The 20654-nt window shown below is 40.2% G+C and overlaps 3 protein-coding genes and 2 pseudogenes across 6 annotated transcripts in view; 1 reads left to right on the top strand and 4 right to left on the bottom strand.

The window, feature by feature from the left end:
• The window catches only part of LOC111330894 (uncharacterized), a 28403-nt gene extending 27851 nt beyond the window's left edge, over nt 1-552 (bottom strand). The window contains exon 1 of the mRNA XM_088745069.1: nt 389-552. Within this exon, the coding sequence (XP_088601195.1) occupies nt 389-433 (45 nt within the window). The 5' untranslated portion in view covers nt 434-552. The remainder of the gene's footprint in view (nt 1-388) is intronic.
• Nucleotides 553-2857: 2305 nt separating this feature from the next.
• Nucleotides 2858-6596, bottom strand: LOC111330896 (histamine H2 receptor-like). The gene has a single exon (XM_022935878.2). The coding sequence runs from the start codon at nt 5870-5872 to the stop codon at nt 4916-4918; it is 957 nt and encodes a 318-aa protein (XP_022791613.1). The 5' UTR covers nt 5873-6596; the 3' UTR covers nt 2858-4915.
• A 5341-nt stretch (nt 6597-11937) lies between these two features.
• On the top strand, nt 11938-13599 carry LOC148717048 (uncharacterized; annotated as a pseudogene).
• A 113-nt stretch (nt 13600-13712) lies between these two features.
• LOC148717047 (uncharacterized) lies at nt 13713-18333 on the bottom strand. 4 transcript variants are annotated; one of them, XR_015995237.1, is made up of 4 exons: nt 17885-18333; nt 16229-16368; nt 15839-15966; nt 13713-15601 (listed from the first exon to the last, which is right to left on the bottom strand). XR_015995237.1 is itself a non-coding variant. In XM_088744781.1 (3 exons), exons 1-3 carry the CDS (start codon nt 18225-18227, stop codon nt 15530-15532), a joined length of 555 nt encoding a protein of 184 aa, XP_088600907.1. In that variant the 5' UTR covers nt 18228-18333; the 3' UTR covers nt 13713-15529. The 4 variants fall into 4 exon arrangements, 3 of the variants coding, with proteins under 3 accessions (XP_088600907.1, XP_088600908.1, XP_088600909.1); XM_088744781.1 differs by lacking the exon at nt 15839-15966; XM_088744782.1 differs by lacking the exon at nt 15839-15966 and having other exon boundaries at nt 16242-16368.
• Nucleotides 18334-19892: 1559 nt separating this feature from the next.
• On the bottom strand, nt 19893-20654 carry LOC148717046 (uncharacterized; annotated as a pseudogene).

The raw sequence follows: 20654 nt of genomic DNA, 5'->3' as shown, positions 1-20654 counted from the left end.
CATCGATCGACCCCTTCGTTTGAATTAACTCACGATGCACAAATTTAAATCTCACTCGATTTGCGTCGCTAATAGTAATTAACAAGACTCCGTCGCTAATAACTGATGTCGGGTATTTGGTATTTTATGCTATTTTGGCCAGTGACATCATTGTAAGCACACAAGTAGTCCAACAGAATACACCGAACGGCTCCATACTGAATTATCTCTGTAAAAACCAAATCAAAATACAATTTATACGATATTGCATCAAAGCAAAGATCATGATTATGACCTAGATGGTTTCTCGGTCTTAGATTTATCGGGTACTAAAACGTTGAACGTCAATATTCCATGTAGAATTTTGGCTAAAAATTAGAAAGATAAATAATATCTAACAAACCCTTACCTTAAGCCCGCTATTTATGAATTTAAATCCCCAGTATGTTTTCATGCATGTACTCTTTCTTCTGGGTCAAAGTTTGACCAAGCATACGCCAAAAATTGACAGAAACGCAATACTTACTTATTAATTATTAGCATCTAGTCTCACAAGTCAGTTCACGCTGACAAAACATAAACGTGCATGCGAAAATGTGCGTGTCGCTCGTTCCTGTCCCAAAATGCATCTGACTAGCTAGAAGTACGTCTGACATATTTTCGCGCTAAAAAACGCGGCTGCAAGCTCAGGCTTTCGCAAGCAGTTCAACTCCAAATATCGAAGTTCGACGATGGTTCAACATTTCATTGAAAAGTTGCGTCGGCAAAAAGACGGAAAGCACGAAGGTGAAATTTGACATTTCATAATTAAAGCAGTTCTAGAAAACCAATAACAAGAGGACGAGTAGAAAAATTATAATTCGTGTTGTAAACAACGAAATTATTTTGTTTCAGAAGCGTGGTATTTTTATTCATCAGTCCCTGGGGTTTAATGTCATTTAAATTCCCAGACAGACCTTTTACAATGAATACAATATTATTGAGCTTAAACGGAATGAGGAAGTTTCTGATGTGAAGTAGTTGTGAGTACACGTCTCGAACCAAACGGTCCAGTTTTATAAAATAGTATGATTTATCATTAACTGTAGCAATCATTTCAGCCAGATTAGCTGATGGTTTTAGGTAAAACGAGGTGAGGTAAATGAAAGACAGAACAGCTCCTCTTTGGGCATGACGTAAATGTTACTAATTGTAAGCCTTACATGAAGGGAAACTTTGTGAAAGTTTTCCGTTTAAACTGAACCTTTCAAAAAAACAAAGTATGTTTTCTGTTATCAAGTAACTGTAATGATAATGCCAAAGTTTGAAGCATACAATAGCCACAAAGATAACTTGAACAATAGCCGCCACTGATTAAAAAATGTCTGGGACAGCATAGGACGAAGTCAACCCGTTCGCCAAAATCTACTTTTCAGCGCATTTACGGGTCGATACAAGCTCCATAAGAGCAAAACAATGAGGTCAACTTGATCATCGTTTGCCTTAATATAAATCGGTATTTGTAGTGAAAGGAAAGGAAGATTACAACTTGAAACAATTCAGTTTACCTTTGTCCTCCGTCTTCTTTTGTTCCACATTATATATTGAGAGCACGAATGGTTTCCAGGAAAGATTGTCCTTGCATGTCAAATACTCAGTTAAAATCAACCCAAAACTCATGACTTCTACTTGATTACGACTTTCTGTAAAGAAGTAGTACTGAAATCATTGCTAAAAGTGAACTCTCCTTCGATTAGAGAAAAAAAGACGAATAGAATGCTTTGTAGAGACGATATTTTTCAGTAGAAAACGATATTAGAATTGCAAATGCTTTTGTTACTCAGTTTCCTTCAGGTGTATTTGCAAAACAAAAGGAGAAATCAGTGTGAAATTAGGTTTATGTTTTCATCGTTCAGTTGGCTAGGGAAAGTAACGCACAAAGGAAAACGGTTAGTATTTTCGGAAAGATTTCGCATACCAGTCAAAAACAAAGCCGTAATCCCAAAGGTAATCTGTTGTTTTGCCCTTGCTTTCTTTTATGCAAGACTTGTATGCATTAAGTATGGGGTTATACGGAAATCTTGCCTTATCGGGTTCTGGTTATCTTGAAAACGAAGTCACAGACTTTTGCGATAAAGATTAGAGTGCACGCTGGTTTACCAATTCTTAGTTTCAGCGTTTCGTTAGGAGTAGCATGGAGACCAAAAGCCAACATTTTCTATCAGTACCCGCAACGTTCAACAACGAGGTAATCACTTCCAAACAAGCAGTCCATAAACCAGGAATCGTAATGGTTGTGACTATGTTATCATAATAACAGCTGCAATTAATGTGAGTCGACATACATAGGTACCAATCATACAGAGCTTTCATTCATGAAAGTTTTCCACTCTGATGCTGTTGTCACTGTAGAGATCATATGACTATACTCAAGGGTTTATAGTTTCTTTGAGTATCAGTCATCATCCAGCTATCATCATTAAATGCTATTTCCTGGTCAGTGGAAAAGAGAACATAGGGGTCGCACGAGAACTAATGGGGACCGAAACTGGTGGGAGTCCGAGAACCCGGCCGGGGGTCTATAAAAACGCTTTTTTGCCCAGCCTCTCTCGTCTCCCGACGACAGAAATAAATTTATTATTCTCTTGGGGATTTTAAGTAATCTGCTACATTTGCCCGCAGGCTCTCGCAATTAAAGAGCATTGTAAAATTCGACGTGGCATGATTTTCTCTAACCTTTCATTCAAAAATCAAACAAATTTGTGACATTTAAAGAGAACATTGCTTACAGCAATAAAAACGCAGACAACAAGGAAGAGTACAGGTATAAAATAAAAGCTAAAGAATGTGTTTTAAGTTTTTCTCGAGGATGCCCATAAGCTTGGATTAATCCCAGAACTTATTCAATCTCAATTCTTTTCCTTCACTGTAAAATTACATTCGAAAAGCTAATTGAAATTCTCTGCAGTACGTAAATTTTCAAACAAAATCATCCACAAATGTTTCCTTGTCGTAAGAACTAAGCTTATCAACCCGCTGCAGCTATGACCTTTCAACTTTTGTCGACATCAAAGTTCAGAGGAAAGAGGTATCCGAGAGATCTTCAATTTTTACGTATACAGAATTCGATAAAAACGAAAAAACAAAAAACAAAATACAACTATGATCTCATATTTGGAATCAGACTCGACACACTCTTAATTGTAAGGTAAATTGTGATTATTCAAAGCACTCTACACCATTACCGGCTCAAACTACATGTAAATGCGATGCTACTGATAAAGCATAAGTCTTTGGTTACTCTAGCCTGCAGTGCCGGCGTATTTTGGGCGCACGAGTGCACATTTTCGTATTAGGCCGCCATCTCAGATTTGGTAACTGTGGGGGATTGGGGCGAGGAAATATTTGCCGAGGGAGTAGGTGTTAAGCGGAAAAATGGGCAATGGGGGAGAGAGAGGGGAAGGAAAAAATACGCCTGCCTGCAAAGCCTGTGATTTCGCAAAATCCGTACACCAGATGGACGGGGCCTCTGATTGGTGCGGTAGGTTGAAACTGGATTGATGCCTGTCATCTAAAGTAGTTTTCTTCCGGTCGTTCCGCGATTGGGAGCGGGAGTGATTTGCAGAGAAAATGGCGGATACGCTAAGCTTTGATGCCGCTCTCGCAGAAGCGCTTTTATTTCTCTCTGAGCTGGGTATGTCGCTTGTATTACGCCCGGAACAAAAGGAAGCCATTTCTTCTCTTGTTCATGGAAGGGATTTACTAGCAGTTCTTCCGACGGGCTTTGGTAAAAGCCTCATTTGAAAATCCTACAACTGTCGTTAGGACGTCTTTCCGACATAACTTTACTCACATACTCACTCGCTCGCTTGATCGATTCTGTTTCGCACGAAGTTGACAAATACACGTGTGTCAATGTTTTTGTCGGAAGTAAATTTTTGGCTTCTATCCGGTAAAAGCAAAAATCGATGTTCATTGGCAGCTTGCACATTTCCGGAAAGGTGGTCAAGCGCTGCTAATTAGGAGGCGTTTTGCGAAATCACAGGCTTTGCGGGCAGGCCTATTTTTCCCTTCCCCTCCCTCTCCCCCGTTGCTCATATTTCCACTTAACACCTACTCCCTCGGCAATTATTTCCTCGCCCCAATCCTCCTCAGTTACCAAATCTAAGATGGCGGCCTAATACGAAAATGTGCATTCGTGCGCCCAAAATACGCCGGCACTGCAGGCTATGGTTACACGTCATACTTCATCAGCCACAAATCGCTGAACTTACCTCATATATGTTGGAAATTATTGAAAGTTTACACCATGATTGATAAAACTGCAGAGTTTTGCTCGGCGTGCCGCGTTACACGAATAGATTAGACTGTACTTTCTTCAGTGGTAAGCTGTTAACGAAAGTCTTTGTCTTTATGTTAATAAGTAACGTGCTTTTCAGCCTTCAAATTAAAGTGAAAGGTGTCGAGGGAAATTCAAGCGACTCATAACTATTGGTTGATCGAGATTTTTTTGTGATGCGATTCTCTAGAGAGGTATGAAACATACTTCTTTAATAGAAGGGGGTAACTAATAAAGAAGCCAGCCTCAACATTTTTTTCAGTCTACGCTTCGTCGTTCTTTCCCGGCTGATATCATGATCAGAAAGACCACTTCATTCTGCCCACTGGCCAAGAGTCAAACCTACTGAGGTACAAAACAATCCCGGGGAACCGTTGTGCCTTTGAAGACTCAGAGTCTCTTTTTCAAGGCGTCCAATCAGTAAACGAGACGCGATAATAGCACAAAGCAGAAAATAAAGGGAAAGTTCATCCATTTTTACGTTCTGCGCTAGGCGTGGCTTGTTCCCTGTGCGCTTGTTTCATATCTGAACTCCTGGAACAGCCAATTTAGGATCGTTAACTGATGATAATTCGGCTATGTTCCGTAAACAAAACCCCCTTTTGACTGCATAGTTTATCAGTATCTCGAAAAGGTTGTCAGTTCGTTGCCAGTCTCTTCATTTCTTCTTTTAAATATTTTCTTGAAGGCCTTTCTGAATTCTTGATTTCTCCAAGTATAAACCATAGGATTAATGCAGGCACTGACGGATGCAATTAGTAATAAAATCTTCATGACATGAACCATCTCCTCTCGCTCATCATTGTCAATAAACTGTTGGTACAGAGTTCCTATCAAGAGGGGTAAAAAACAAGCCATGAACGCGCCGATGATAATACCGTAAGTTATTGCTACTCTGATTTCGAGCTTTCTCACCCTTTCACCCTCCAAGTGAGCATCATGTTTAAGTTTCAATTGCTGATCACGTGACACTTTCAGGATATACATGTAACTGCTAACTGTGACAAGCCAAGGCAAAACGATGTATATGGAGATTATAATTGCAGCAAAGACTTTCGATGTGTTTTGGAATTGGTGCGCATGATATGAAAAGCACAAGTGAAATGAGTCGTAGTAATCAACGAAGTCTTCGTATTCTGCGTCGGGAAGCGAATGGGGAGACACAACAGTTCCTATCGTAGGGAGTATCCATATGCAAACAAGTGCAATTTTCGTTCGTTTCCCTGTTACAATAGGTTTGTAGCGGAGTGGAAACCTTATGGCGATAAATCTGTCGATGCTGATGGCTGTCAAATGTAGAATTATCACACAGATTGTACAGAAGGCAAGTTCTGAAATAACATGGCACGTTGAGTGAATCTCCTCGCTGCTTATGAGATTAACAACTCGGTACACAAATACAACTGTCATGAGCAAATCGGCGAAGGCTAAACTGAAAATTATCATATTTGGAACAGTTCTCAGAGCTCTAGTCCTCCATATCACTGCACAGACTAAACAGTTTCCAAACCAAGTTGTCAAGGTTAAAACAACGTGAAAAGTGATAACAAAGATATCAAAGCCTGTATTGCGCATCCTCTTAGAGTCGCGTGCTGCCTTGATTATTCAATGTTGTGGCCCCTCAGCCCAAAAAAATCCTTTTAACCAAACGTTGTACGAACGATATGCGCTGATTACGGTTAAGTAACAACATGGGATCTTCTTTTTCTTCTTAGTTCACTTGGATAATATCCTTTGATAAAAAACACTGTTTCAATTCTGCCTTCCACTAAATGGCGATAACAAGAAGTAAATAAGCTTTGAAAAAAACACCTTGCTCCAGTTTGAGCGTCGTCATCAATGATATTCAAGACCAGCTGCCGCACAAGCAATGAATATTATTATAAGCTCGTGACAAATTATTACTGATGTCGATTAACACCCATTTCAGCCTAATTGTTTAGTTAAATTCCTCATTAAACGGAACAACAAGTCCTTTATCCCAAACTAGGGCCATTAGGGATGCCTGCTCTGGTTCACTAAAGTCGTCCGCTTTTTTCCCTTGTTTTCTAGTTCAAACACATCTGCACATACACAAACTGCGTCATGACAACTTTCCATCGTTGAAACAATTGCATCGATTTAATGACTGTCATCCTAGTGTATTTTAATTTTCCTTTCTTTTAAAATGCGCCACAGAAAGCTCTCCAGTTACCATGCACTAAAACAAATTCTAGATATGCTAATTTTACTCCTTCGCTATTATTCAATTTAAGTAAAGAAGAAATTTTCGGGAGGTTAAAAGCGACTGGATACTGTTACCGGGATACAAATTAAAATTTTGGATCATTCGACGGTGCATTTAAGTATTTGTACTTGCTACCCAAATTATAAAGTCGTACTCGGAAGATGAAAGCGAAACTTTCTCTTGAACTTCGAAGTAACCGAAAAGTGTTTTTAAAAGGAGCGCATTAATGATTTCTGGGGATTATTATCAATTCTCCAATATTGTTTATTTCTGTCTTACGAAGTATTCCAAAAAGTTTACAAATGATATTACAGTAACTATAGATTTTTATACCTGAAGTCCCACCTAACCACCTAAATATTGGCCGGATTCCCACTAATATCCACACCAGTTTTCATTTGAACAATTCATTGAGTTACCTATTTTCGTCATAACCATGCTAAGCCAGATCCGCCGACTTCTTTAGCCTCCCCCCCCCTCTCCGAATAGTTTTGTCGTCGTCATATATTTCCCTCGCTAAATGAATCAAGATGGCAGCTCCATGTAAAGTAATTTTAGCCATTTAAAGGGATATTTACATCATGAAGTCACTATATAAGATACCTCGTTTACACAGTACTCACACAAGGCCACATTATTTAGGACTCCGTACTTCACAATGTTCCAAACTACTCAAAATGACTACAATACACAAACATTGTTTATAATAGATACGGGAAAACAATGTGAAAGTGGGTGCATTGGGAAAAGGGTCGGGGGTACCCAAAAATTCACTCAGACTGTCCACAGTACATTAAGGAAATTTTCACTGTTTATAGTGGATATAACGATCCACTCGATCTGCCTAAAGGGCATACAGAGGGTCGTAACGAGGTATATGGGATCAGAAATCAAACGCCTAAAAAGGGATGGGATCCGGGATCACAGCCTCGGGATCTGGGATCACAACCCCCAGGATCGGAATCAGCGGTGCTTTTCAGTGGATCAAGGATCAGGCGTTCTGGATAACAAAAGGAATTCACCACGCGCACCTTAACAAGGTTTTTTTTTTTTTAAGGCTTCTTAAAAAAAAATTGGTCCATTTCATAAAGTAATCCTTGGTATTTGGACTAGCTGGGTGATTAATCTGTTAATAGAGAGCTTAAGCATCGGACGTTTTTGTTCCACGGACGTCAACCGGAAGTTTAAATATGAGCTTCGCAATCAGTACGCATGTGCAGACGTTTTTGACGTGAGGTCGCAGACGTGAAAGTGGGATGTTTGCCGTGCGTGTTGTTTTGCTCTGTTTCAGGACTGTCTCAGTACAAGACTGACACCATGTCTTCATTTTCAATCGTCAAATCAAACCCGTAAGTACATTGTAGGTTTCATAAGAAAGTAGTTTTTTATCTGCACTTAAACAATAACTTTTAAGAATGGGACAAAATGTGCCTAACTTCGTGTTTGGCACAAGTTTCCGCAGGTTCTGTTACTTGGTTTTGTTTGATCGTGAATTCTTTTTTGTTTGTCGCCATTCTTTTAGTTATCCTCCGAGCAGAGGTTTTTTCCAGAACAGGAAAAATACTTATATAATAGCAAGTTATCTTGCCATGTGTTTGTTTTTGTTATTAGTTGTTTTCTTTTTGTCGAGAGGTTTATGTCGTTGCCGTATTTCACGTTCAAGAAAGTGCATTAATTTCCCCGCCATTAAGCTTTTTATTTTTAGTGCTGAAATGTGATCAACTATTTTATACAGCTACTACCCACAGTAACACTAGCTTCTATCTTTTTTCTTTTATGTAGTGGGCCTATGGAATGGTCTGAACAGCACGCCGTAGCACTAATGAAAGAAGTCAGAGTGCAGAATCCGTTTAAAGCAAAGAAGAAAACGAGCAACCGAGCGCAAATATGGCTGTCGATCGCAGAGGCGCTAAGTGGATTACAAGATCCGTTATTCAAGGATTCAATGACAAAAGGATCAGTGCAAGATCGTTACGTTTTGTAGTGCAGCCCCTTTATTCGATATAGCATCCGTGTAGGTGTTGAAGTCACGTGGATTCAGTAGATCATGATTCCACTGACACAGTTTGTGACCATGTATATCGTAAATATAATTCATCACCGTATTTGATATCATGCTAAGTTCAGGAACCGGTCGGCCGAATCGTGCGAGCATGTCGCTATATCGGCAAGGAAACGACATTCGCCTGAGCAAAATACATAGCCCCTCTAACTTGTCGGCGGTGGTTCTCTGATTACAGTGCAAGGTGTCCAGTAGTCGAAGCGCATCAGCCAGCAGTGGAAGGTCCTTTTTTTCAACTCTAAACTCGGACTTGCACTCAGGTTCCTCGATACTAAACCTCGCGTATTTTTCGTACGAAAACTCAGGGTTTTTTGTCGAATTCTCTTTCAGTAATAGCAACAGTTCCTCATCTGACACCAGTCCCTGGTCATGAGCGATTAAAAGTGATTTTCTCACATCCTTTAAATACGGCATGTTGCAAATTACGGCCACATTTCCTTTGTAAACAATGACCAAAAACGTGACAACTGTGATCAGCTGTCACGTTCGTGGTGACGCAGGTGTCCAGCTTAAGTAAAAATTTCGCGCCTAAAACGCCGTTGTCGATCCAGTCTCCCCCGGTATTCTGACGTCCGTGACATCAAAAACGTCTGATGCTTAAGCTCTCTATTAACTTGCCAGGATTTTGTTGTGTAACTCACACTGCATGACATTCTACTTCATATAATATGTCATATAAACACGTTGGATAGCTTTCGACAGAGCGCGTGTTGTTATAGGTATAATTTTTGGAACGTAAAAGTCAACTTTTCAGATCGGTTTCTTTTTTATTCAATGGTGTAGTGGGGAAAAGAAAGAAGAGAAAATACGATCGCACACTTAGAAGGTAAATTGATGTTAACTTTGACTTACGGTTTTTTCTTGTTAAAACCAGCAATCTTTTAGCAAAATTTAATTTCACGAACTCCACATTCTAGGTGACGTTCCTGGTCGCCCAGCTGAAAAGGCGATCAACGGGATGAGTGAAGCTCAAGGCGGCGTTCATCGAGCAGGTAAATTAGATCAATGAGTTGTTAGCAATCATTAAGACCAGAGTATACATAAAATTGTTTTCAAAACTGCGAAAAGGCCAGACACAAAACCATGATCTAAAAACCGATAACACATTTACAATCGATAACACCAATCAGTTGTGAGTTACGTTTTCCTTTCCACTTCGTTTAAAATCATACATACGTACATCGGGGTTGACCGCAAAAATCTCGGATCACTGGCTAACTGGAGCCCTTTTTGTAAGGAGGAGAGTTTATTTATTTATCTATTTATTTGATCGCTTTCACCATACTTACAATACTAAAAAGACTAAAATGACATATCAACAAGACACAAAAGAGAACGGAGGACAAGGGTGCGGGACACACAACAGAGCGAGGCTCCAAATTAAGTGTGCCCTTACGAGAAATACATAAATACTAACTATGTAAACAATACACAGTGTAAAAAGTATATATATATATATATATTTATATATATAAAACAATTATAAAAGAAAAACGATAGGAATAAATCCCTCATGCAGCCGATAAAAAGTCCTAATAGCAGCAGTTACCAACTAATAGAGTTTAGATACCTTTCAATTCTGTGTGTGAATCCAAGAAAGCTGGATGTAATTTATGGCTCTCCTGTTTGTTTTCGCGCTTTGGCGTATTAAAATCGCCTCAGTTCAGCTGACTGATCGTTATGTTTTCAATCGGTATTTGTGTAGCTTTATCTGAGAACCATGCTTAAATTGAACACGTGAATGGCTTTAAAAAATTGTTCTCTCTTACTTTTGTTATTTAACAAAATAAAAAAACAGACAACCGAACCTGGAAAATGTAAGAAGTGTAAGCTTTATTTGTGCACGATGTACTCGCACCTTTAAGCGGCTGTCAGAGTTCAACGATCGAGCGAAACTGAAAAAGTCATCAGAGGCTACCATTATTTTAATAAACCTTTCCTAATTAACGCTCAGGGAAACAATTATCTTTAACGTTTTTGGAACAGACGGATTTGAAACGGAAGACTTTAAACAGAAATTTGTTAAGTTTGTTAAACTTACTTGTTTTGCTCTCCGAAAGTAGACTTAAATGGCTTTCGATGCCAAATTGCTGACTCAGAAAAGAACTCTCTAAAATTGCTGCTATACATGACGTATCTCGAAAGTTTGAAGACCAGTTTGTTGTTCTTTTGGTCTTCTCCGAGTTTCTCTCAGTGTTCAGCCAGCTGATTCAGCTCTGGCTCGCTTAATTTAGTAAAATCTCTTAGCTAGAGGGACGTGAGAAAACTTGGGCTCGAATCGGTCAAGATGGCTGGATATTGGAAAAGAGAACTTGGCTAATATCCAGCCATCGTGACCTCGCGCTTGGTCAATAACGCATACGTGTAGTCTTGCGGACTTGTTTCCTTTCCAGTCGGCTGCTTCTATCGATCCTGCAATGGAGGTTCCGACAAAGTTAAGATGTACGATCGCCAGACAAAAGAACTGATACAATCGGGAAAAAACTGTATTTTGAGCCTATCCAAGTGTACTATTTCATGTAGTACATGTGATGAAGAAGATATTATTTGTGACGACTGCAAAACTCTTGGTTACGCTTCAACGAACACATTAAAACGAAAGTGCAAACTTTGTCAGCTGGATGGCCTTCCCTGTTCGCGAATGCACGAATTGTCATGGATATCTGACTCTGAAGCTGCCCAGAGAGCTTACGTGACTGTTCTTCAGGAGTAAAACCAAAAAGTACCTATTCCAGATCCTCTACACGTTTTAACCGCCTCCCGGTTAGCTCAATGGATAGAGTGCTGGGGTCCGTTTTCTACCCCTAAATCTGAGAATGAGCCCCTTGGAGTAGACGCGTCAATCTTCGCCCTCAGCTTTGACAAGAAGACCATTTTCAAAATATCGCAGTTTGACTTTGACATCCAGCAAAAGCATTTCAAATCCCAACTAGAGATTCATTTTGTGGTAAACTAGGGCTAACCGCTTTGCATTTATGGTGCTCCTGGAAGGACTCCTTATTTCGATACACAACCAAGGAATTCAATGCCTTCCTCATGCAGACGCCTTTATGGAGCTAACCAGTGTTATAAAGAGGGACCCGTCAGTTATTCTTGGCATCACTAAAACAGCAGAGAAGCTAGTCTTCTCTGACTCTCATGACTATTCAGTGAAATTTTGTAACGACGGCAACGTTATTCACTCTCTGGGAGGAAGCCAGCCAGCCAGGGGTGCAAGACGGTTTTACAGTTGGGTTTCATTCGCCATCAGCGCTTGCGTCATATGGAGAATCTATGTTTGTCTGTGACACAAGCAATCAAGCTATCAGATTAATTTCAAGCTTAAAAAGCTGTAAACTTCTCGGAGAGAAGTTGGGGCCATTTGTTAACTTTTTCAGCTTGAAGAAGAACTATCAAAGAAGCCAAGCGTTCAACCAAGTGTGGAAGACGGTTTGAACATTATTAAAGAAGCGGCCGATGGCATGAAAAACATAGAGGGGCACGCATATTTTCGAACAGGACGAAGATGTCCTCAGGGCCCTGATCTAGCATTGTCCAAACCTACAAGGGACGCTTTTAAAATGCTTCATTCGTCATTTGAGAAAACGAAGTCGTTCTTCTCTGAAAACGATTTGCAGTATATCTCTTTTCCAAGTTTCACAACACTACATGTGGAACATTTCTTCGCGGGATTGAGAACCCCAAGTCGTCCCACTCCAGACATGCATGATTACGGCAGCCGCAGGCCAAGCTGTATTGTTGAATCTGTACAGAAGGTGTATCGCTCTTCCTTTTCAATGAATACCGGACCCCAAAGTCACTACACGGAACGGACAATAAATAAGAGGGAGCCTGAGTGGCTTTATGATCGTGCAAAGCTCGGGGGAGAACATTATAGGCCAGAGGATAGTGTTAATGAGAAGGATGATTTGCGTGAAGAAGCAAGGGAACTGAGGCTGTTTGCTAAAGCATTTGGACAAGGCTTACGACAGCAAAGAGTGAGAGACAGGACGAAAGAAAAAGCAGGAACTCTCCCTCTGGCCCTAAGCATGACCCGAAGAGTTCGAACAAGTCAAACTGAAAATGCTGTTGACATGCTCGAATAGCTGCAAGCCTTAGACGCAGGACAACCTGAAAGAGCACAGATTGAAACTCGTCCAGTTCGTTTTGCAAAGGGAGATGTAGTCGCCCTAAAACACTACTGGAAACGTTATTTGGAGCCCTTTTTCCCAGCTATTCTTCGGGAGGACCTTCATCGCAGCAATGATGGCATCTTTGAGCGCACCATGCATATTAACTGGCTTGAGCCGTCAGAGGAAGATTCGTTAGCATACACTGTAGGCAATGAAGACAACAACAACTCACCTCAGTGTATTTTAGATAATGCAACGTTGGTTCAGGTGGTGGGAAGTTTCCCTTAAGTCGAAACGAGGAGCAACGCCTGAAAAACTTGGCTAACGGGTCCAACGAGGATGATTATGAGAGCAGTGGTGAGGAGGAAAGTGATGGCGACAACCGTGAAGACGATGATGATCAACCGACGCGTTTCGAAGCTGGACGCAGTAGATCCGGCAGGAGAGTGACACGATTTGTGTTTTAAAAAGCTCAGAAAAAATCCCGGGCCTTTCCAGAGTCAGACTTTGCTCAAATTTTCTCGATAGACACATTTCAATAGATTTCTTACTAAGAAGGCAAAGTAGACTCACGCGTTGAAGACCAAGTTTGAAGCATGACCAAACGATGTTTTTAAACGAATGGTCAAGGAAGGTTACTGCGATAAATACGTGTTATTCCAATGAAAATGAACTTTTTAAAAAGTTAATGAAGCTAATATTTACGTCAATTTCAAGCCTTCTTTTTTTGGGCAGGCGGATGGAATCGAAAGGTATTAGATCTTTCCGGGAAATTTGTTTCCCTGTGTTTCCCTAAAAAAGTTTAGGAATTGTATAGTCGCACTAGTTTGTTTTGAATTTAGGGAAATTAACCTTATAGTTAAATTTAAGCAAAATCAAGAATGTTTACATGTGTCAACGAAGTGTCGGACCCTTCGATGATGATTGTGAAACGTAATATTTTCCACTGGTAAAGACGAACAAAAGAAGTGGAGATCGAGTTAATTCAGGTAGGATCCTCTTAAATGCTTTGGGTCATTATAATATAGTGAAAGAAATGTAAAGTAGCATATTTTTATAGTCTAATAATGTCGCATTGGCGCAATGAAGAGAAATGCCCTGGGATCAACAAAATTTTGCGGGATCAGGGATCAAAATTCTCATCACTTTTGGAATCAGGGATCAAAAATTTGGGTAAAATTACGGGATCAGCGATGAAAAAATATACCTCGTTACGACCCTGACATACAGCTATCGATCTGTCTGCACTAGATGTAAGTGATGTAGTTATCTATGCTGTATACTAAGATAAAGCTTCATTTCCTCACCGTCTACATTACATAGAACGATCAATTTTATCTGTAGAAGATACAGCCGACACGGTAATATTGGTATCAACTTTGTCTGCAGTGATGCTGCTCTCTACTCTGTCACCATCCGCAGACGTGTATATATTTGAATCTGTTGTACTGATAGAGTAGATTGTTTATTTACTAAAGACAGTGTAGGTTGTGGCTGGACACAATTATATTGTATCCAAAGTATTTGAACATGATCTTCATGAATATAGGATACATGAAATGCTCGACAAACTAACTAAATTCATCCAGTATGGAGCATCTACGGTAGAGCCAAAGGAACGAAAAATTGTTCCAGTTAGCGAAAGTTCGAGTTATTGAGATTGAATTTCATTATCCGTTAATAATTAATAACGAATTATGGTTTTACCATTCTTGCACAATTAACGGTAATTTTCGAACAGTCTGTTTTATAAGAGCTTTTTCACGATAACGTTAAGTTTGAGTGGTTGAGCTAAATGTAGTATGTTGACATAAATGTTATCGCGTTCCTATTTCAGTCGCGATTGTCAAAAGTGTCGATCAGCCATGCTCTGATACTTTTATGTTTATCGAGCAACGAGGGGCCGTAAAGGGGGGTCACGCGCACAGTTCACGGCAATTAAAAAACGCATATCACGAAACACGATAATTAATTTTCGAGTTTCACGGTTCACGGAAAATAAACTTACACATGAGAAAGACTTGTCGCCTTACCCTATATATATAATATTGTTGACAGTCGTTTCAATGTATTTCAGAAGGCGCTCAACTCGTGATTGTGTCGTTATTGGCAATGTCAGATTCGGTTTCACAGCTTTGCTCTGCAGCAGACAGACAGTCGCTTAAGATTTCAGTCTCTCGTTGAATTCTTCAATCTCTCTGTCGCTGTCACACTGTGCCACGTCTCCAAACTCGTTTGCAGACGCCGCTGCCTCAGGGCCATTGTCTTGAAATCTGTAATTGCAAGGTAGTATAAAAAATACACGATCCACTTGACTACTGAAGTCTTAAAAGTTTTAATAACTGATATTATCATTTAATCTTGAAAGTTAGCAATTAGAATTGACATTATAAAGGTGGATTCATCTTGTCTTGTGACTATCGGTGTAACAACAATTAAATACGCCATTTTGCAAAAGACCTTAAGATACATCGGGAAGTAAATAGATCAGAGGATCTTTAACATAAAAAAGTAAAGAAATGTTTTACTTAGGCTGATGGTGACAGATTGGTTAGTATAATATCACAATCTTACAAATAATGTGAAAGACTCTTACATGTTGTCTAACTCTAAATCACGATCACTGTCATTTCCCACTGATATTCCTTTAGGTGAACTGACGTTTCACATTACACTTCCATCACTTTGACTTTCTTGATCTCCTCCGCGGCTTCCACTCTTCTTCTAAATCTAAATCTAAATCTAAATATCGTTATGTCGGCAAAATCGTTTAGGACATCACGCCAACTCTAGCAACTTCAGGAAGGCTTCCATATTTCTTTTCATTCCAGCTATTGTTGCATTGTGTTTCTTGGCATTATCTTCCTCGTTTCGACGGTTTTGACAAGCTGTATTAAAGTGTTCTGTAAGGCAGCAACAAAAATACGACCTCCAGTAATCTTTACTTTTTTTAAGAAAACAATGAATTTTAAACACCTGCTTTATTCTTTGACAATACAGAAGTTCTCTGGATGGTCTTCTGGAGTGATTTTCTATTAAAGTAAAATTGATGATGATACTTCAAAGTGAAACTTCCGAAGCTTTAAATAGAAATGTTTCTGCAGACAAGCTTGAAGGATAATGCTCAACATTTTACGCACTTTTTTAAAGTATCGAGCTTTAGTCTGCGGAGTCCTGTCCGTTGGTACAATCTTTAACTTCTGGCAACGACCACACCTTATAGTAGATTCATTGACCGCTGTGCTATTGAACATACTCAGTGCCAGAGCTACAAACACATTGAAAGGCTAATTAACTAAATACATTAAAGACGATTTAAATAATCATCGTTATCATCATCGTCTCCATCATAGTAATAAAATGATAAAATTTTAGGAAAAATCATGGCTGTTAATAATAACAAAAATTCTTAACGATTTCTTTTGGTCGCACATAGCCAAATTTAGATCATCCAACATCTTGGTCTGTCGTTCATTTCGCTCAACACTTTCGCCCTGTTTTAGGTGCTTTACAAGGAGTTCGTCCTCTACCTTTGAAGCTGACCTTTTCCTTCCACCTCTTGGCTTTCGTTTGCTGACTTTGCTCTTTTGCTGTTCTTCGCCACCAGCAACGGTGATAATTATCACCGGGGAATCTTTCGAAAAGACAATTTCCTTTTTAAGAACATTGACTGAAAGAAAATAATGACAATAAAATTAATTAATCAAATAATAACCTTTTGACTACGTCCTTTTTGTCTTTTGTCTATCTACTTTGACATTTATATTGGTGTCATTTTTTCTGGGCAGTTTCAAACCCCACTCCAGTCTCTTTCGTAGTCCATAAAAATTAAATTTAAGTTGCGTTTAGTCGAGAAAAAAATCTTTGCAAATATTCTCTTCCTATTCTTCCTAGGTTGTTCCTATTCTCTGGTCTTCTCATTATTGTCAACACGCCCTTTTTGCAAGGATCAAGGATCATCAAGAAATATCTCAGGTGTGTTGAATATCGCCTCTATCGACCCTAACCGAAATCACGGCTCTCATCAATGACTCACTTTCTGTATAATTTCAGAGAAAATTGTCGATTCTTAAGCAAACTTCAAATAAAATATGTAGGGAAGACTGAATAAAACTTTTCGAGACTTCTAGTAATGTAAGGGCCTGTTTACATGGAGATAGGGTGACCCTTCTAGAAGGGGCACCCTCTTAGAATGGTAACCCTTGCCTATTGTATTTTCCGGCTTGGTTTACATGAGAGGTAGGGTCACCCTATCTGCTTGGTGGGGTAACCCTCCTGCGAGGGCCAACTTTTTGCCATGTAAACACTTGAGGTAGGGTCACCCTCCTAGAAGGGTCAACTTTTGTGGGTTAGGTTTACTGTCAGATTGCCGCGAAACTCTGTAATGGCTTCGCGCGCGTATAAGCCCGAGGAATATTTTCGCCGTTCTGTGGTGGCCAAATTGTTTGAACAGAGTTCGCAACAGTCGGAGGACAACAGTGTGGACATTTCGAAAAAAGACATAGATGATCATGAATTAGTGGTCGACGAGAGTACCATAGAAAGCCGCTCGACTCGGAAAGATATGGAAGAAGGCTTGCCACGTGAAAAATCAAAGAATTCACAGGGAAAGCGAAAAGCGTCCTTCGCCACTGCTCTGTGCGACCGGGATTCCGCCAAATTCTCCCTCGGCGACAAAATGGCTCTCCTTCGTACATGCCTCATTCGTCGCATTGCAACATTGTACTGGGCGGCTACCTGTAGCGCCATTCGCTCTTGTCGGCGTTTTTCTATTAGGGGATACGACAGCAAGATCCCACAGCACTAAAAAACCGCAGCCAAAGAGGCAAGCACAAGGAAAATTGAATTTACCGCCAAAATACTTCGTTTGTCCGCCATTTTGGTTGTTTTGTACTTAGCGACCGCGCAGATATCTCCCTCGGTGCCAAATTCAATAATCGCGATAGCCCTGGGGACAAGACTTTGCATGTAAAGGGGGGCTATCTTTTGCCCTTCTAGAAGGATGACCCTCCTAAGGGGGTCACCCTATCTCCATGTAAACAGGCCCTAAGAGATGTAAGAAATTTAACGCGAATTAAAACAATTAACACGAAAGTATGGATATCAGATACCTTTCACACGTGACTTTCAAGCAACATGTCATAAATTAGGATCTCTTATCAAATTTTCATGATGAAAACACTAACCTTGTAAAACTGCAGAATCGACAAAAAGCGGCCTTTTCATGTTCCACTGCGCTTGTGTATTGATTGAGAAAGCTTTACTGCCTTCTGCGCCTTTGGCTAGTCTGCACAGCTTAAGATCAATAGATGACCCTATTCCCCGCTTCTCAGCTTCGGCCTTGAGGCCCGCGTGTTCAACAATATGCCTTTTCAGGGCATCAAGGGAATTATGTTCTCTTTTCAGGGGAATTCTGATCCTTTCCTTTCCCCCCCAAAAAAAGAAAGATCCAGGAGATTTGGGATCAACGAAGTAGACAACCCCTTCTAAAACACGAAACGGCTCTTCGCTGACTTCGCTCTTCGACATTGTGGGTCGTGAGAAATGAAGACAAGACGTCAGACAATGAATAATCCGAAGACCTGATCGTTGGTGTCAAAGGTCGCATCAGCTTTATTTTTGGATCAACGGGTCATGGGAAACCCTATTGTTTGGTCATGCAAGCTGAAGAAAACAGACACGGCGATCACCTGGAGAGTTCCTTTGTGGGGTCTTCGTAGCCGTTCACGGAAAAAAGGGTCGTTTTCGTGTTTGTTATCGCGGGTATCGGAAAATTATTTCTCTGTTTCACGTATCACGACAATCATATCATTCACGGTTCACGAATTTTAAAACTTTTAGATTGCGGATCACAGAAAATAGTGCGATCACGTTTCACGTGAAACCCCCTTACGGCCCCTCAGCAACGTTTTTACTCAAACGGTTCGAGTTTTTAGGGTGAATTTCAGCCAAGAGAAAGGAATATTAGTTGGAGTTAACGGGGATTTCGAGTTACAACCGAGTTCCAGTTATATTAGCTGAAAGTAAATGACTGGGAAGACGGGGTCAAATCCGCACGGGAAATCGGAATGCTTCCTTGTGCTTTGAAAAAAAAAAACTGCACTCTGTATACTTGAGGTCAGTTATGGTAGTCAGTTGCGGTTATGTCCGCTCACAAGCCAACGGCCTTTCAGGTTCAGTAGGAATGTATTCCACTTGTCTAATTAAATTACTATTTCATTCACAGAATATTTTGAAGCCCTCCTTGACTCAACAGCGAATAATCCGAGACAACATGAAAAGAGAAAAAACGCCATGGCGAGACGAACGCAAGCTCTTTGATGAAAAACGGATCATTTTCCTGGACTTTTTTGTGAGTGTCAAAGGTCAAGACTGCTTTAACTACACCACTTTGTCGAGTTTCGAAATTAAAACATGGAAATTTGGACTGCATGTGAAACGATGCTTCGCGGTTCAAACATGAGTTAGCTTTAAGCTGAAAGCTTACTCTGGAATTCTACCATTATTATCAATTTTATCGATTACCCACTCAACGAGCTCTCTAAGCTTTCGGAAGACTCACCTCGTCAACTTGCCGGGATTGTCTCATAGCATACAAAATTTCTACGCTGGAAGGAAATGGGGAGCCATTTGTCTCAATATGAAGAAGGGGAAATCCTCATCTGTCTTTGATTTTCTTGAGTGGCGTAGCAGAATGAAACAGTGATGGTAAAGGTGGGGGAGGATGGTGCAAAGCTCGCACCTGGAAGGGCGTACTGCATGCACGTCGTGGCGCTTTTGTGACGCTGTTACTTTGAAACTAATTAGCTCGTTGGAGCACGAATCGTGATATTTGAGGTGGTGATGCCTATAAGGCGGAAACCTGCCTCGTTTCGTCTACCATTAGAGGGGTGACTGTCCGTTAAGCCTTCAGAAGAGCAACAGGGTTCAGTGTGCGCGAGCTTAGATGGACAGATAGATAGATAGATATATAGATAGATAGATAGATAGATAGATGGATAGTTTATTAAAACTGCATCGCAGCCAAAGGCTGAATTACGCAATTATTTACAAAAACTTTACAATACTTGAAAATTACAAATGGATCCTAGATAATAAATCGAAAACTGATTTTTTAAGATTTATTAAAAATTCTATACAACGTATTCATATAAATATGTTAAAATATAAAGCATGAATATAAGCGGGATAAAACTACAGCCCGGACTGTTTCGACATCGCATATATAAACGTATTACTTGTTCTGTTCAGCTTTGGCATATAAAAAAGGCGCTGTCTTCTTAGGTTATAGCGAGAGTTGACATGGTCTGGTGGAAGGAGCGCCTTCAATTTATGGTTTGGATCACTGACAATGTCATAAAAAAGCCTTCTACATAGTCACGTAATAACGCTCCAAAATGGGTGTTAACCCCACCTCTATTGCCGAGTTGTACTTTCCTGAGGTTATATTGATATTGCTATTTTCTCGAGCCGTACCAGCTCTTTCTTTAAGTACTGGGGGAGACCGTTAAAAAAGACAGTTGTTGCATAATCAATAACAGATCTCACGCACGATACGTAGAACAGTACTAGATCTTTTTTCGGGACTCCCGCTCTCTTTAACTGAGTTAGGAAGTAGAGTCTCTTGCTAGCCTTTTTGGTTATCTCAGTTACATGGTCGTTCCATGTTAGATCGTTCGCTATTGTAAGGCCTAGTAGCTTTGTACTAGTAACTAACTCGACCTCCTTTCCTTCTATGATGACGGGATCTAAGATTCTTTGCTCTTTAGCAAAGGAGATCCTGAGTTCTTTGCACTTATCGGCGTTTAGTTGGACCCTGTTCTCGCAAGACCACTCAATTACTCTGTAAGCTATTGCTTTCGCGTGACTTTCTCCGCCCTTAACTACTACCTCAGACACCGTGGTGTGGTCCACATATTTCCATTGCTGTGCGTTCGTATCAAGGTCGTTAATCAT

This window comes from Stylophora pistillata, chromosome 14 (assembly GCF_964205215.1).
Source record: "Stylophora pistillata chromosome 14, jaStyPist1.2, whole genome shotgun sequence".
NCBI classification, from domain to species: domain Eukaryota; kingdom Metazoa; phylum Cnidaria; class Anthozoa; order Scleractinia; family Pocilloporidae; genus Stylophora; species Stylophora pistillata.
Note: the sequence above shows the minus strand (reverse complement) of the source record. Positions and strands in the feature narration are given on the sequence as shown.

Bases quoted from the DNA above. Each gene is read 5' to 3' on its own strand.
- LOC111330896 (XM_022935878.2), bottom strand. From the start codon at position 5,872: ATGCGCAATACAGGCTTTGATATCTTTGTTATCACTTTTCACGTTGTT.
- LOC148717047 (XM_088744781.1), bottom strand. From the start codon at position 18,227: ATGTCGAAGAGCGAAGTCAGCGAAGAGCCGTTTCGTGTTTTAGAAGGG. The intron at 16,369-17,884 runs GTTAGTGTTTTC...ATTTTCTTTCAG, and splicing joins CGATTCTGCAGTTTTACAAG to TCAATGTTCTTAAAAAGGAA. The intron at 15,602-16,228 runs GTAGAGGACGAA...GCTGCCTTACAG, and splicing joins GGAAAAGGTCAGCTTCAAAG to AACACTTTAATACAGCTTGT.